Source organism: Lithobates pipiens, unplaced genomic scaffold, assembly GCF_037356315.1.
Source record: "Lithobates pipiens isolate NorthernLeopardFrog02 unplaced genomic scaffold, aLitPip1_a1.2 Scaffold_24, whole genome shotgun sequence".
NCBI lineage: Eukaryota > Metazoa > Chordata > Amphibia > Anura > Ranidae > Lithobates > Lithobates pipiens.
The window spans coordinates 3,586,758-3,600,560 of NW_027507786.1; the positions used below are offsets into that span (position 1 = coordinate 3,586,758).

At 45.0% G+C, this 13,803-nt stretch overlaps 1 protein-coding gene across 1 annotated transcript in view; it reads right to left on the minus strand.

Moving 5' to 3' along the window:
- Positions 1-13,803, minus strand: part of TTC17 (tetratricopeptide repeat domain 17) — a 128,305-nt gene that overhangs the window by 18,171 nt on the left and 96,331 nt on the right. The window contains exons 17-21 of the mRNA XM_077453522.1: positions 11,633-11,767; positions 9,842-10,086; positions 8,028-8,190; positions 5,346-5,466; positions 1,691-1,850 (exon numbers count right to left, since the gene is read on the minus strand). Of these exons, the coding sequence (XP_077309648.1) occupies positions 1,691-1,850; positions 5,346-5,466; positions 8,028-8,190; positions 9,842-10,086; positions 11,633-11,767 (824 nt within the window). The remainder of the gene's footprint in view (positions 1-1,690; positions 1,851-5,345; positions 5,467-8,027; positions 8,191-9,841; positions 10,087-11,632; positions 11,768-13,803) is intronic.

Sequence of the window (13,803 nt, forward strand, 5' to 3'; positions counted from 1 at the left end):
CACAACCCTATGTCCGCTTGGATGGTGGGGCTACCACCTCCACTCACGGCGCAGGCGCCGTTCAGCTTCGGAAATTTTCCGAAGCTTCGTCTGCTCCGTACTGCGCATGCGCAGTACGGGGCGGACACTATACGGCAGAACACCGCCCATGGTCCAGTGCCGGCCACGGTCCAATGTCCACAAACTCATGGCCAAATAATGCAGCACAAAGCAAAGACTGGAGCCAATCAGATCAATTCATAAGCAGCAAACGAAATACTAAAAAAAAAAATTCCCAGCACTCAACCCAACTAGTCAACACAAATTAAACTGTTTCAACATTTCAGATTTTGGAGGAATTTTATCATTGTTCAGTGGGTTGCTGTGCCTATGTGCCCCTTTTCTTTTTCTAGTTAGAAATAAAATTTGAGCGACTTCCATTTTTGCTTTGTTGGATTTGTGCAGACATACACCGGAGGTCGGCTGCCTTTAGCAGGTCTTCTTGGAGTGTTCCTGTACCATTAAAAGAGTAGTATTTTTTATTTTTTTTTTAAGAATCATACTTAGCTAGGAGAATGCCGCATCTGTCCCTCACTGGCTCTAACACTGAGAACCGATGGTTCAAACACCGCCCTCAGTTACCACTGTCTGCTCTGCTCCCCCCACGCTCACTGGAGCGCTGGACTGTGGAGGGGGCTGGAGTGGCAGCCTCAGGCTCTTAGCGGCTTGCCGAGAGGCTGAGCCGGGTGCCGGTCCAGGCATGTGGGCGGATCGCGACTTCATTGTTGCGATCTTGCCCAAGCCTGGACCGGCTGGGTGACGTTTTCAGCCACTGTCTGCTGAAAACGGGTCACTGGAGTGCAGAAGGAATCCTCAGGAGAAGTACAGTCAAACAAGCTTTAACTGTAGTTCTCCTTTAAGGCAGATGGCGTTGTCTCCAGGGTATTTTCACAACCAATTTTTTATCATTGCTATACAGTGGAATCTTGGATTACGAGTATAATCCGTTCCAGGAGAATGCTTGTAATCCAAAGCACTCGCATATCAAAGCGAGTTTTCCCATAGAAGTCGTTAATTCGTTCAGCATTGACTTCTATTGCATGGAATACCGCATGTGGCCAGAGGTGGTGGTGGTGGTGGGGGGGTGCCGGAGAGCATCGAAAATACTCGGGAACCACTCGGCTGAACTCGGAATGGCTTGAAAACACTCGGGAACTGAGTATTTCCAAATGATTCTGAGTATTTCCAAACGGCTCCGAACCGTTCCAAGTGTCACCGGTGCCCCCTAAAAAGAGAAAAACAATTAAGCTTAACTACCGCTTTAATGCAGAAAATGCATTAAAAAGGTAAAACACTTCTACCTTTACAACCACTTTCAAATTTAGGTATTACACTGGGCAGAGATGAATTGATGTAGCACTGAGGCTTCACATATACAAATATATAAAACAAAAATCGGCCCACCTGACACTAGACAAATGAGGTGGAGATTTGTCTGTTCAGGACCACCCAGCACTTCAGGGGGTCGAGAGAGTGAGAAGAGCTACTGCAGGTATACATACGTTATACTTGGTATGAGGTTTTCTTCATATAAACAGAATATGCATAGGGCCATTGTGATCTCCATCTGCTCTGGAACATTTGTCCATCCCTATGTATACAATTAATGTATGAATTATGAATTTAAGGTGGGTCTGGATATGGCCCTTACCTCTTTCAGCTGGCTCTCCCCAGTGTAGTGTATAGCAGCTCTATTGGCAACCCCGTACAGATGGTCCAGTGTATGCATGCTGGCCGCCATGTTGGCATTACAGAGAGGCTCCACCCCTGGTTCTTGCAGTGGAGTGGCAAAGTCCACATGTTCTGTAATGCTAAGAGACAAATCCAAGAGAAAGAGAACCACATTTCATTTTAAACTGATGGAAATGCAAACTACGCAAGGGTTTTGTATATTATGTGAACAATTTGCCTTTATTTTCATTAAAGTGGATGTAAACCCACAGTTGTTATATTTTCTTTTAATTAAGGCTTACACCTTGTACAGTATAGGATTACATGTCATCTGTGCCCAGTCTTGCCCCGAAGAGTTAATCCAGCTCTGTGCAATCCCCTTATCTTTTTTTCAGTGAGATAAAAAAAAAAAAGAGAGAAATAGGAGTCAGTTTCTCCCCCTTGCTGTCAGTGATGGGTGATTTACATATCTCATGCAGGAGCCTGAGAGAGACATTCTGTGTACTTCAGATCCCCTCATCGCAGCTCCAGCCACTCACACAGTCCGCGAACCTGGAAGGAGGACCAGGTGAAGATAGAAATGCCTTCAGCAGTGACAGCGCGTCGCTGGAGGGCTTTGCTCACAGGGAAGTTTCACATAATGTGCTAGTATGCTACGCATATTAGCACAATGATGACATTGCCTTGCAGGTTGCAAAAAAAGAAGACTAAAAAACAAAAAAAACAAAACAAAAAACCCCAAAAAAACAGTAGTTTACTACCGCTTTAATATTTATTCAAACGAATATAGCAAAACACTTTCAGCCCCCGTTCACACCAGTGCTATTTGACCGTTCCAAATTGAATGACAATTTGCACCCCATTGTCGGCAATGGAACAGTTTATATTGTCAGAACTCATGTCACAGCGATCAAAAAGGTTGCTGCGCTATTTTTGCCCATTTCATGCGCAACTTGCATTGACATCATTGCATAGTACATGCTGAGTGGCCACAACGGTCTGCAAGCACCTGTGAATCCGGCAGCGGGAATTCACTGGATCTTTCCTGCAGCTAGAGTTGAAATGTCACGTGACTAGGACCTAAAGCCAGGGATATGCAATTAGCGGACCTCCAGCTGTTGCAAAACTACACGTCCCATCATGCCTCTGCCTTTGGGTGTCATGCTTGTTGCTGTCTTGCTATGCCTCATGGGACTTGTAGTTCTGCAACAGCTGGAGGTCCGCTAATTGCATATCACTGACCCAAAGCGTTTGTAAACCTAAATGCTGTTTTTACAAATGTAGGCTGCAATTTCCTGTTAGAGGGTAGCGTATAAAAAAAAACAAAAAAAAAACAAAAACTTTCAAATACCAATATTCCATGTTTTTGGCCCAGCTCACAGCACTGCCTTGCTCTCTCTAAAATCGGAATGTCCTGGGCGGTGGGTGGGACCAGTCTGCCCTGCCATGAATTGCAATGACAGGTGGAATCACTGTCAGACTGCCCAGCTGCCTATGTCACCAGTAGTGTTCAATTCCTCCTATCATTGCAATTCACAGCAAAGCAGGCTTGTCCCACCCGCCGCCTTGTTCGCTCGGATAGGGATCCATAGCAATATGAAGTGGTGGCAGTGCTGCAAAGGACCCTGCAGATCATTGACACCACTAACAAGCAAGTGACCTTAATATGGACTTGGAGCACCCCTCAAAGCTAGCGACTGTTTCCGTGATCACAAAAATAAAGGAGGTGCATGTGTGCCGATATACTCATCCAAAGTGATCTATGCAGTAAACAGATAAGAACGCCCCTCTCCTGCCCAGCAAGTGTAACAACAAAGTATGGAGCAACCCCAGTCCCACACCTGAAGCATTATGCCACACCCATGGGTGCTTTAGTCATAGTCCCTGGTGGGAGGAGTAAAATGTGTTAGTGGGCGTGGTTTCTCGCTGGAGACATGTAGGCTGAGGATGCTCCATACAGTAAAACCTTAGATTGCGAGCATAATTCGTACCAGGAACATGCTTGTAATCCAAAGCACTTGCATATCAAAGCAAATTTCCCCATAAGAAATAATGGAAACGCAAATGATTCGTTCCACAACCATTTATTCATAAGGCCTTCAGTTCATAGTCCATATACCGTATATACTCGAGTATAAGCCGAGATTTTCAGCCTCTTTTTTGAGGCTGAAAGTGCCCCCCTCGGCTTATACTCGAGTCATCGCCGTCTGTCTGCCCGAACAGCGTGTCGAGCAGACAGACAGCGGCCATTCTAACTTTCAAAAGCCGCGCCTCCCTGTCTGTGATAGGCGGAACACAATTTCCCAGCAGTCTGTGTTCCGCCTATCACGGACATCCGCTCATCATCATACTACGGACGAGGATAAGAGGATGTCCGTGATAGGCGGAACACAGACTGCTGGGAAATTGTGTTCCGCCTATCACAGACAGGGAGGCGCGGCATTTGAACAGGGGAATGGGCGCCGACGAAGAGCGGTGATCCTGGGACGGGACCGGACGGAGGCTCGGCTCGGGACGGGACGGGACCGGACGGAGGCTCGGCTCGGGACGGGACCGGACCGGACGGAGGCTCGGGACGGGACGGGACCGGACGGAGGCTCGGGACGGGACGGAGGCTCGGGACACAGGTAGGCTGGACACACAAGGCCACACACACACATTATGTGCCATCTGCATACTTTGATCACTACCACACCTGTTTGGCAAGTGCTGCTGACATTCCTACTTCCTCCAGTTCCACAGTCCACTGCCTTAATGTCCCAGGAACTCTCAACTTCATGCATCCTCCCCCTATGCAATGCTTTATTTGCATGTTCTCTCTTTTAGGGAATGTAGAAAATGTACACACACACACACACACACACACATGGATGGACACACACACAGGGATGGATGGACACACACACACACACAGGGATGGATGGATGGATGGACACACACACACAGGGATGGACAGGCATATCTCACCCTCGGCTTATACACGAGTCAATAGGTTTCCCAGTTTTTTGGGGGTAAATTGGGGGCCTCGGCTTATACTCGGGTCGGCCTATACTCGAGTATATACGGTAAAAGGATTATAGCAATGCGATAGCCATAAAATGTCCATCCACACATGGAAGCCTCCACAAGGGGATTAGAAGCAAAATCCAGCAGGAGCTCCAGAGTATAATAAAGAGAAGAGATGCGCCTCCAAGTGTTGTACCTTTATTAGATGTAACTATATTGCTACACTTAGAGGCGCCTCTCTTCTCTTTTATACTCAGTTGTGACATGATGCATGTATATCAAGTCAAAATTTATTAAAAAATTTTGCTTGTCTTGCAAAACGCTCTCAAACCAAGGTTTTACTATACTTCGGTGTTACACTAGTGGGTTTGTTAGACTGGTCGGGAGAGCGGTCTCTTCTCTATTTACTGCAAGCAAGGAGGAAGTCACTGACAGGATCAACATTTCATCCAAATACATTGCATAAAAAAAATAAAAAAAATAAAAAGAAGAAGGGCACACCACGTTTATTGTAGAGACTGCTTTTTTTTTTTGGGGGGGTTTACAACTGCTTAAACTAAAATCTGTGGTTCCCCCTCCAAAACAAACAGTTCTAGAATTATGACCCTACTGCCTAAAATTGTACTTACTCTATATTTTTTGCGGATACAGCCAGCCACGTACTGGCTACTGTAGACAATTCAACGCGGCGCAATTTCAGGCACTCATCTGGACTCGGCCATCCCAGACTGCGGTAATCAGGGCGTCTGCCTGCGTGAGATGTGCACAAGAGAGTCAAAATATAAGAAAAATCCAAGCCAGGACATGATTAAAGTCGCTGTTCACTTCTACTGAAGATTCTTCAGCAAAACGACACTTCCGGTAGTATTAATCACCTCCTCCCCACTTGTGCTCAGTGGTTACTCCCGCCGACCCCTACATCACTATAGGATTGTATAGCAGTGGTGAGAGGAACAACTGAGGGCAGCCACAAACCAAGACCCCAAGACTCTCCCCCAAGACTCTCCCCCAAGACTCTCCCCCAAGACTCTCCCCCAAGACTCTCCCCCAAGACTCTCCCCCAAGACTCTCCCCCAAGACTCTCCCCCAAGACTCTCCCCCAAGACTCTCCCCCAAGACTCTCCCCCAAGACTCTCCCCCAGTTTTGGTTTCTGAAGATTCTACAATTGAGGATTTCACTGCAGAAGCGATTGGCTGTGCAGACAGCAGAAGAGGCAACTATCTAACGTGATTTTTAAAGTTGCAGCTTCATTCTTTTTTATATTCAACCTAGGGGTCGGCAACTGGTTGATTGTAGCCACCTGACAGGGAGATTGTGACCTCCGCTGTGCCGCCAGCTCCTGTCCTCAGATTAGAGAGGCAATTGGCAATATGGTTGGACCTTGGGGACTAGAAAACCATTGGCAATCAACAAAGCAAGGCCCTGACCAGCTAGCTATTGCTTCCAAATCACAGGATGTGTCTGTATTAAAGCAGTGACAAAGGGAACTGGTGGGACTTGTGCTTCAGATGAAGTCCCTTGTAGGCTAGGAGTGTGTAAAAGGCCAGGTCTGCTGCCAGGGGGCAGCAGGCTGCACAAGTGTGCCAGCTGTAATAACAGGTCATCAGCGCTGGGCTGGCAATGTTATAAGAGGAATTGGCAGTTTTCTGCTGCCTACGATGCAAATGAGTGTGTACTTAGGCTTCTGCACTGTGCAGGACATGCTAACGACCCCTGCACTCTGTTAGTTACTACAGACCTCTGCACGTTGCGTTAATTATATTGGACAAAAAAGGAGGATGCCTCTAAGTGCAGCAGAAACAAATTTATTGACCCAAAGATATTAAAACCACTCACATTTGTAAATGGTGTGAAAGGATGTCATGTACATCAAACTGAGCATCCTGGTCACAGGCATCAGAGGATTAATCAACGTACAAGAGGTGTGGAGCCTTTGATGGGCATAACAGAGAACAGAGCATAGATTCACAAGCAGGACACTTCAACGGAGCCGAGCCGTGAGAATCTGACAGTGTTGGAACCCTCTGTGACGTCAGAGGCAAGTAAGGGGGCGCGATTACGCATTTTGAGGCAGCGCCTCTTTTTTAAACCTGCCTATCAGTAAATCAATAAATGTGTTTATGCTGCACTTAGGAGGTACCCTCCTGTGTCCTATGTATTGCAAATTACCCTTCTATATGGAGAGGAGCCGCCCCAAGGACTCTGCCCCCAAGGACTCTGCCCCCAAGGACTCTGCCCCCAAGGACTCTGCCCCCAAGGACTCTGCCCCCAAGGACTCTGCCCCCAAGGACTCTGCCCCCAAGGACTCTGCCCCCAAGGACTCTGCCCCCAAGGACTCTGCCCCCAAGGACTCTGCCCCCAAGGACTCTGCCCCAAGGACTCTGCCCCAAGGACTCTGCCCTCTGGTTGGATTAGATCTCTTCCATGATGTTCAGGCAGATCTCCGCCCCTCTAAATTTATCTACCCCTGGTTTGAATGAGAGTATCGATTTAATCTGCTTGTTTGAAATGAATTTTGGACTTGTGTGGCTTATTAAAAAGGGGTTTATTCAACTAGGAAATAAACATGCTGGTTGTTAAAGAAGCCCCTAAAAATGGGTTTGCTTATTTTCTTTGGCTTGTCAGAATGAAAACTAGTCCCGGGACTTCTACATTTTTCCTGTGGAGCTCTCGTTTTCCCTAGTCTATGTGAAAGTGTATTATTCCAAACGACATTGTGTAGGATATGAATTAACTAATTACAATAGCACACCCAAAAAAAAAAAAAAACACAATAAAAATATATGCCTTGCGTAAGAGTAAAGCCAGACATAGATGGATGAAATCTCTGCAGATTCAGCAGGGGACTGCCCGAGATTCGATCCATTTATGGGAAGGCTGGTTGTACTGAAGTCAATCCATCATTTGACTTGAGTACAACCAGCCTGTCAGGTTTTTTCATGTGATCACTGCTGGTGGCTTTGTATTCTGTCGGCAGGGAAGGCTTCTTGGTGGCAGAACACAGTAGCGCTACGTTGAGAGATTTCCCCTTCATCACTGAATGTGTTGATGGGGGGGGGGGAATAGAGCAATATACTTTTCCACCCGTGGTGGAAGGAAAGAAATGTGCATAGTCCATGTCCTGATTAAATCACAGCTGTTATTATTACCGTTTGTGTTCCCATTGGCGAGATCCATGGGCCTGGTGGGTGGTCTCCATAGGTTAAATGTGTACTATGGTTAGTAGACTACAGTTATACAGCAATAAATTTGTACATATGGTCATTTTTTATTCAGTGCAGAACAGAGTGGAATAAAAAGGTATTCTTACCTTGTGGACCTGGAGCGGGTATTTTTGGACCACTAATTTCCAGTGCAGCTTGTAAGTCATCACTTCCTCCATCAACAGTATCTTCATAAGCCCCATATGGGAGGTCCGCCATATTAGTATCATCTATTTTTGGCTTCTTAAGTCGTTTGACTTGAAAAGTAATCTGCAAAATATTAAACAAAGGAAAGGATGTGTCGTGTCTCCGAGTCAAACTTCTAAATAATGTCTAGCATAGTTAAAGATGAATACCAAGTATGTTTTGTTTTTTACATAGTTACAGCATTCCGGCTTGGACCAATGTAACTATGTATATACACCACACCTGTGGGATCTCTCTAGAAGCTGGAAATCAGCTAAGCAGACACCGATACTCCAGCGATCACCGCTTCCTCCCGGGTTCCGTGCCATTCAGGGAACACTCTGCATTCTCTCAACGAATGCAAAGCATTTACTGATTGCACAAGGTAGGGAAGTGGGACGGTGATGTAAAAAATGACGCATGCAAAAAATGCCATACCTGGAATTCTTCTTTGTTAACTTAAAGCAGAACTAAACACAACCACCAGAGATGTGCCAGAGATGAGGTATATAGTGCAGTAATTTATTATTAAAGTGATTGTAAAAGTCTTTTTTTTTTTTTTAAATAATAAACATGTCATACTTACCTGCTGTGTACAGTTCTCAGGTCCCTCTTTGCTGCTCCTGGCCCCACCCCTCCTGTGGAGTGCCCCCGCAGCAAGCAGCTTGCTATTGGGGCACCCGAGCTGCAGCTCTGCATGTCCATTCAGACACAAGCTGCCATTCTGCCCCGCCCCCTCTCTCCCCTGATTGGCTCACTGACGGCCGTGGGAGTCAATGGCACCACTTCTGCCTCTCAGCCAATTAGGGGGGAGAGTCCTGTACGGCCAAGGCACTCATGGACATTGCTGGACAGAGAAGGAGCTCAGTTAAGTATTGGGGAGGGGGGGGGGGCTGCTACACACAGTAGGCTTTTTATTTTAATGCAAAGAATGCATTAAGATAAAAAACCTTCTGCCTTCAAAACCACCAGCACAAATTGGTTTATATATATATATATATATATATATATATATATATATATATATATATATATATATATATATATATATATATATATATATATATATATATATAAACCATTCACGTAGTATTGAGAGCAGCAAGTAGCTGTATCCCCTGATGACGAGCATACGAAACATGTTGGGAGGGGCCTTACGTGCTAATGTCACACAGCTGCTTCCGGATCAGCAGCCATTACTGCGAGTCTGGACTGTTTGTTTTAACCACGTGGATGTTTTATATCGATTTGTGCTGGTGGTTTTAATAATAAATTGCTTCACTATGTACCTCATCCCTGGCTCCGTAGTGTGCGCTTTTTTTTTTGATCTAAGAGTACATGCTGGTGACTTAAAGCTGTACTGCTGAGGAGAGTGCATGGACACAGTTATAGCCATTATACATGCCTTTGTATTTTAGCTGTCTGGTCAGTGCATAAACGTGGAGGAGGTTCACATTTCTGGTGATGGAGTGGTGGTACTATACTTTGCCTTTGGGGACATTGCGTCCTGATCTTGGAGGAATACTTCTTGGACATTGGTTTACCAATATTCTCCAGAATATTTTATGATTGCCGCAATAGTAATGCCAACACTACTGTATGTGTTATGTTTTACTATTTGATTACTTTTTATTATCTGTGCCACTATGTATATTTAAGCGCTGCACTATTACTTTCTAATATTAAACGTTTTGATTATATTTTTTAGCAGCCATATAAAAAAACAGGTCCCTACCCATTCAGCTTCATCATCATCATCACAGTCGCCAAAGCAGGAACCCGACTGGCCATCCTGAGCCCCTTTCTTCAACACTCTTATTCCCTGAAGGTCCATTCGCCTGCCTTTAAGCTCCAGGGCACCTTCAAAGGCTTCTAGGGGCCAGGAGTTTTCAAACTCATCTACGAGGGCCAGCATCTCTTCAGACATTGGATCCTCAGGGGCGGGTTCTTCTGTATTGTTCGATTCAGCTAAAACAACATCTGGGGGAAGAGGAATTCACAAAGTAGGAAAAAGGGTGACAAAAGTGAATATTCCATGCTAATAAGTGCTGCATATGTGCTACTGTTGGTGCTCCCAGTTATATCCTATTACCTATAGAACAGGGATATGCAATTAGCGGACCTCCAGCTGTTGCAGAACTACAAGTCCCATGAGGCATAGCAAGACTCTGACAGTCACAAGCATGACACCCAGAGGCAGAGGCATGATGGGACTTGTAGTTTTGCAACAGCTGGAGGTCCGCTAATTGCATATCCCTGCTATAGAAGCTTTAGAACTCTCTTCATAACTGTATTTACAGTGACCACAGGGATATCTACCTCTTCTTTGCACTTCGACCTTCACATTTTCCTTTCTTGTAAACTTGGTGTCCTTTTATTATTTAACACAATGGTTCATCAACCCTGTCCTCAGGGCCCACTAACAGGCCAGGTTTGCAAGATAACTGAAATATATCACAGGTGATATTCGCTGCTCAGTGATTGCAGTATTCTAGTCTATCTCCCCAAGGTAATACATAAAACGTGGCCTGTTAGTGGGCCCCCGAGGACAGGAGTTGATGACCACTGCTTTAACCTCTTGCAAATCACGTAATGCGTATATGCAGCGACAAGAATGGTGGGCTTTAAACACCCATCCACTGCACATGTGCATTCAGTGGAGTACCCCTCCAGCACAATGATATACTTTCAGGGGGGACAGCTCACAGCCAAGGAATCTCGTTGGAAGCCAGTGGGGTGGGTTTCCATTCATATGACTGCTGGGAGAGCCAATCACATGATACAGAAGCCACGCAGTCTCCAAGGCATTAAAGCCCACCTAAAGGGGTGAAAGGGTTAAAACTTCATTTGCATCTACGGCTGCCATTGATCGTGCGTACAAAGAACTAATGAAGATGTAACTCATTCATTAATTCCTTCTTCTACCCTCTGTGTTGTTAGAGGAAGGGGAGGGCTCACAGATGCAAACATACAGAGGGTTATTTACTAAAACTGGAAAGTGTAACATCTGGTGCAGCTGTACATAGAAACCAATCCTCTTCCAGGTTTTATTGTCAAAGTTTAATTGAAGTAGCCGAAGTTAGAAGTCGATTGGTTACCATGCACAGCTGCACCAGATTCCCGAGTACTCCAGTTTTAGTAAATCTCTTCCACACTGTTTACATCATGCGATTACGGTCTGCCCTTTCTTTAACCAAACACAGAGATCCTAAGTGCCTGTGAACCTGAGTCGTCCAAGGGTGGACAGATATTACCAAGCACAACCACTGCCTGAAAAGAAACTCCATTATAATGCTTCAATGCAATCCATAGTTCTGATCTAGTACTTTCAACAAGCTCAAGTAAATGTAGTGGTCAGGTCACCAACATTGGCCATATAGTGTATATCCAATATGCCCCTCATATCAACCTCTGTATGTCCTTCCCGTTTCATCCACATTCTGATTGATGGGGTCACTCCCACCCTCCTGCCATTTCTGAACTTATGTAATTTCCAACAAGGCGTGAAATCAGACTGAATGCTTACTCTCGAGATGCAGCGAGGAGCTCGTACTTGGGTCTGTCCCCAGGTCCTCTGAAGTCTTTTCTTCTTCTTGAGAGTAAGTTTGGAAGTATTTCTGTGCATTGTGCTCCCCATCGTTCAAGTGAGACTGGCAATGTCCTGTTAACACAAGCCGAAAAAATTGAAATTCAGAAAAAAAAAAAAAAAAAAAAAAAAGACGACCACAAGCCTAGTTTTAAACAACCATCTATTAGAGATCTCCAAATATCCAATATGGAATTGTTTCCTCTGAACCAGTGATCTACAAAAACTTACTAAACAAAAAGGGCCAGTTTACAGTCCTGCAGACTTTAGGGGGAGTGGACTGTGACCAGTGGGAGAAGAAAATGTCCTGGGGTCAGCGGGCATAAACAATGCCTCATCATTGGTATTAAGAAGGAATAGTGTCCCGTTGCGGGTTTCAGTGGGAGGAATAGTGCCCCATCATTGGTGTCAGTGGGAGGAACAGTGCCCCATCATTGGTGTCAGTGGGAGGAATAGTGCCCCATCATTGGTGTCAGTGGAAAGAATAGTGCTCCATCATTGGTTTCAGTGGGAGGAATAGTGCCCCAATCATTGGATTCAGTGGGAGGACTAGTGCTCCATCATTGGTGTCAGTAGGAGGAATAGTGTCCCATCATTGGTTTCAGTAGGAGGAATAGTGCACCATCATTGGTATCAGTAGGAGGAATAGTGCCCCATCATTGGTATCAGTAGGAGGAATAGAGCCCCAATCATTGGATTTAGTGGGAGGAATTGTGCTCCATCATTGGTATCAGTAGGAGGAATAGTGCACCATCATTGGTTTTCGTGCACCATCATTGGGATCAGTAGGATCATATTGCCCCATCATTAGAAACAGTGGGATGAATAGTGCCCAGTCATTGGAAATATTAGTGCCCTATCATTGGTGTCATTGGGAGGAACAGTACTCAATCACTGGTACTAGTGGAAGGAATGGTGCTCCATCATTGGAAAATATATTGCCCCGTCAGTGTCAGTGAGAGGATTAGTACACCATTGTCTGCAAGAACTATGCCCCACTGTTGCTGACAGAGGGGAGAAATAATGCCTCAAGGGCCAGAAAATAACAAGCAAAGGGCCGTATCCCGGGCCCCCAGGCTGCAGTTTGGAGATCGCTGCTCTAAATTGAAGGACAGTATAACGGTAGTTAGGGATGAGTTTGATTGTAAGTGATAATTTCCTTGAAATTTCTCTGAAAATTATGCCATTTTGGCAGAATGCATTGTTGTCAATAGACAAGGTAAAAATAAAGCAAATTTTTAAAGCCCAACTGAACTTCTTATTTAAACCAGCAAAATGTCCTCCAAATGCATCAATGCATCCACAGTCTAGTCTCACCACGCAAGACTCCATTGCTGAAGAAGCATGTTAAAGCTTGTTTAAAGTTTGCTGCACAACATTTAGACAAGCTTGTGAAATACCGAGAGACTGTAGTCTGATCAGATGAGACCAACATTGAACTCTTTCGATGCGATAATACAACACCGTGTTTGGCTGTCATATGGCAGATCGCCCAAAAAACAACCCCATACCAACGGTGATGTTTGAAGGTGGGACCACCATGGTGTGGGGCTGTTTTTCAGCATACGGTACCGGCAAACTTCATATCGCTGAAGAAAGGATGAATGGAAAAATGTACATTCTTGATAAAAATCTGCTGCCATCTACCAGGATGATGAAGATGAAACAAGGGAAGACATTTCAACAAGACAATGATCCCAAACACAAAGCCAAGGAAACTCAATTTTTTCCAAAAGAAAATAAAGCTGCTGGAATGGCCCGGCCAATCACCCGACTTGAATCCAATAGAAAAACCTATGGAAAGAAATACAGTGGGGCAAAAAAGTATTTAGTCAGCCACCAAATTGTGCAAGTTCTCCTACTTAAAGATGAGAGGCCTGTAATTGTCATCATAGGTATACCTCAACTATGAGACACAAAATGTGGAAACAAATCCAGACAGACAATCACATGATTTTTGAAAGAATTTATATGCAAATTATGGTGGAAAATGAGTATTTGGTCAAAATCAAAATTTCATCTCAATACTTTGACTTCTGTCATTGCCAACAAAGGATATATAACAAACATTTTCTGTAAGTCTTCACAAGGTCACAAACTGTTGCTGGTAT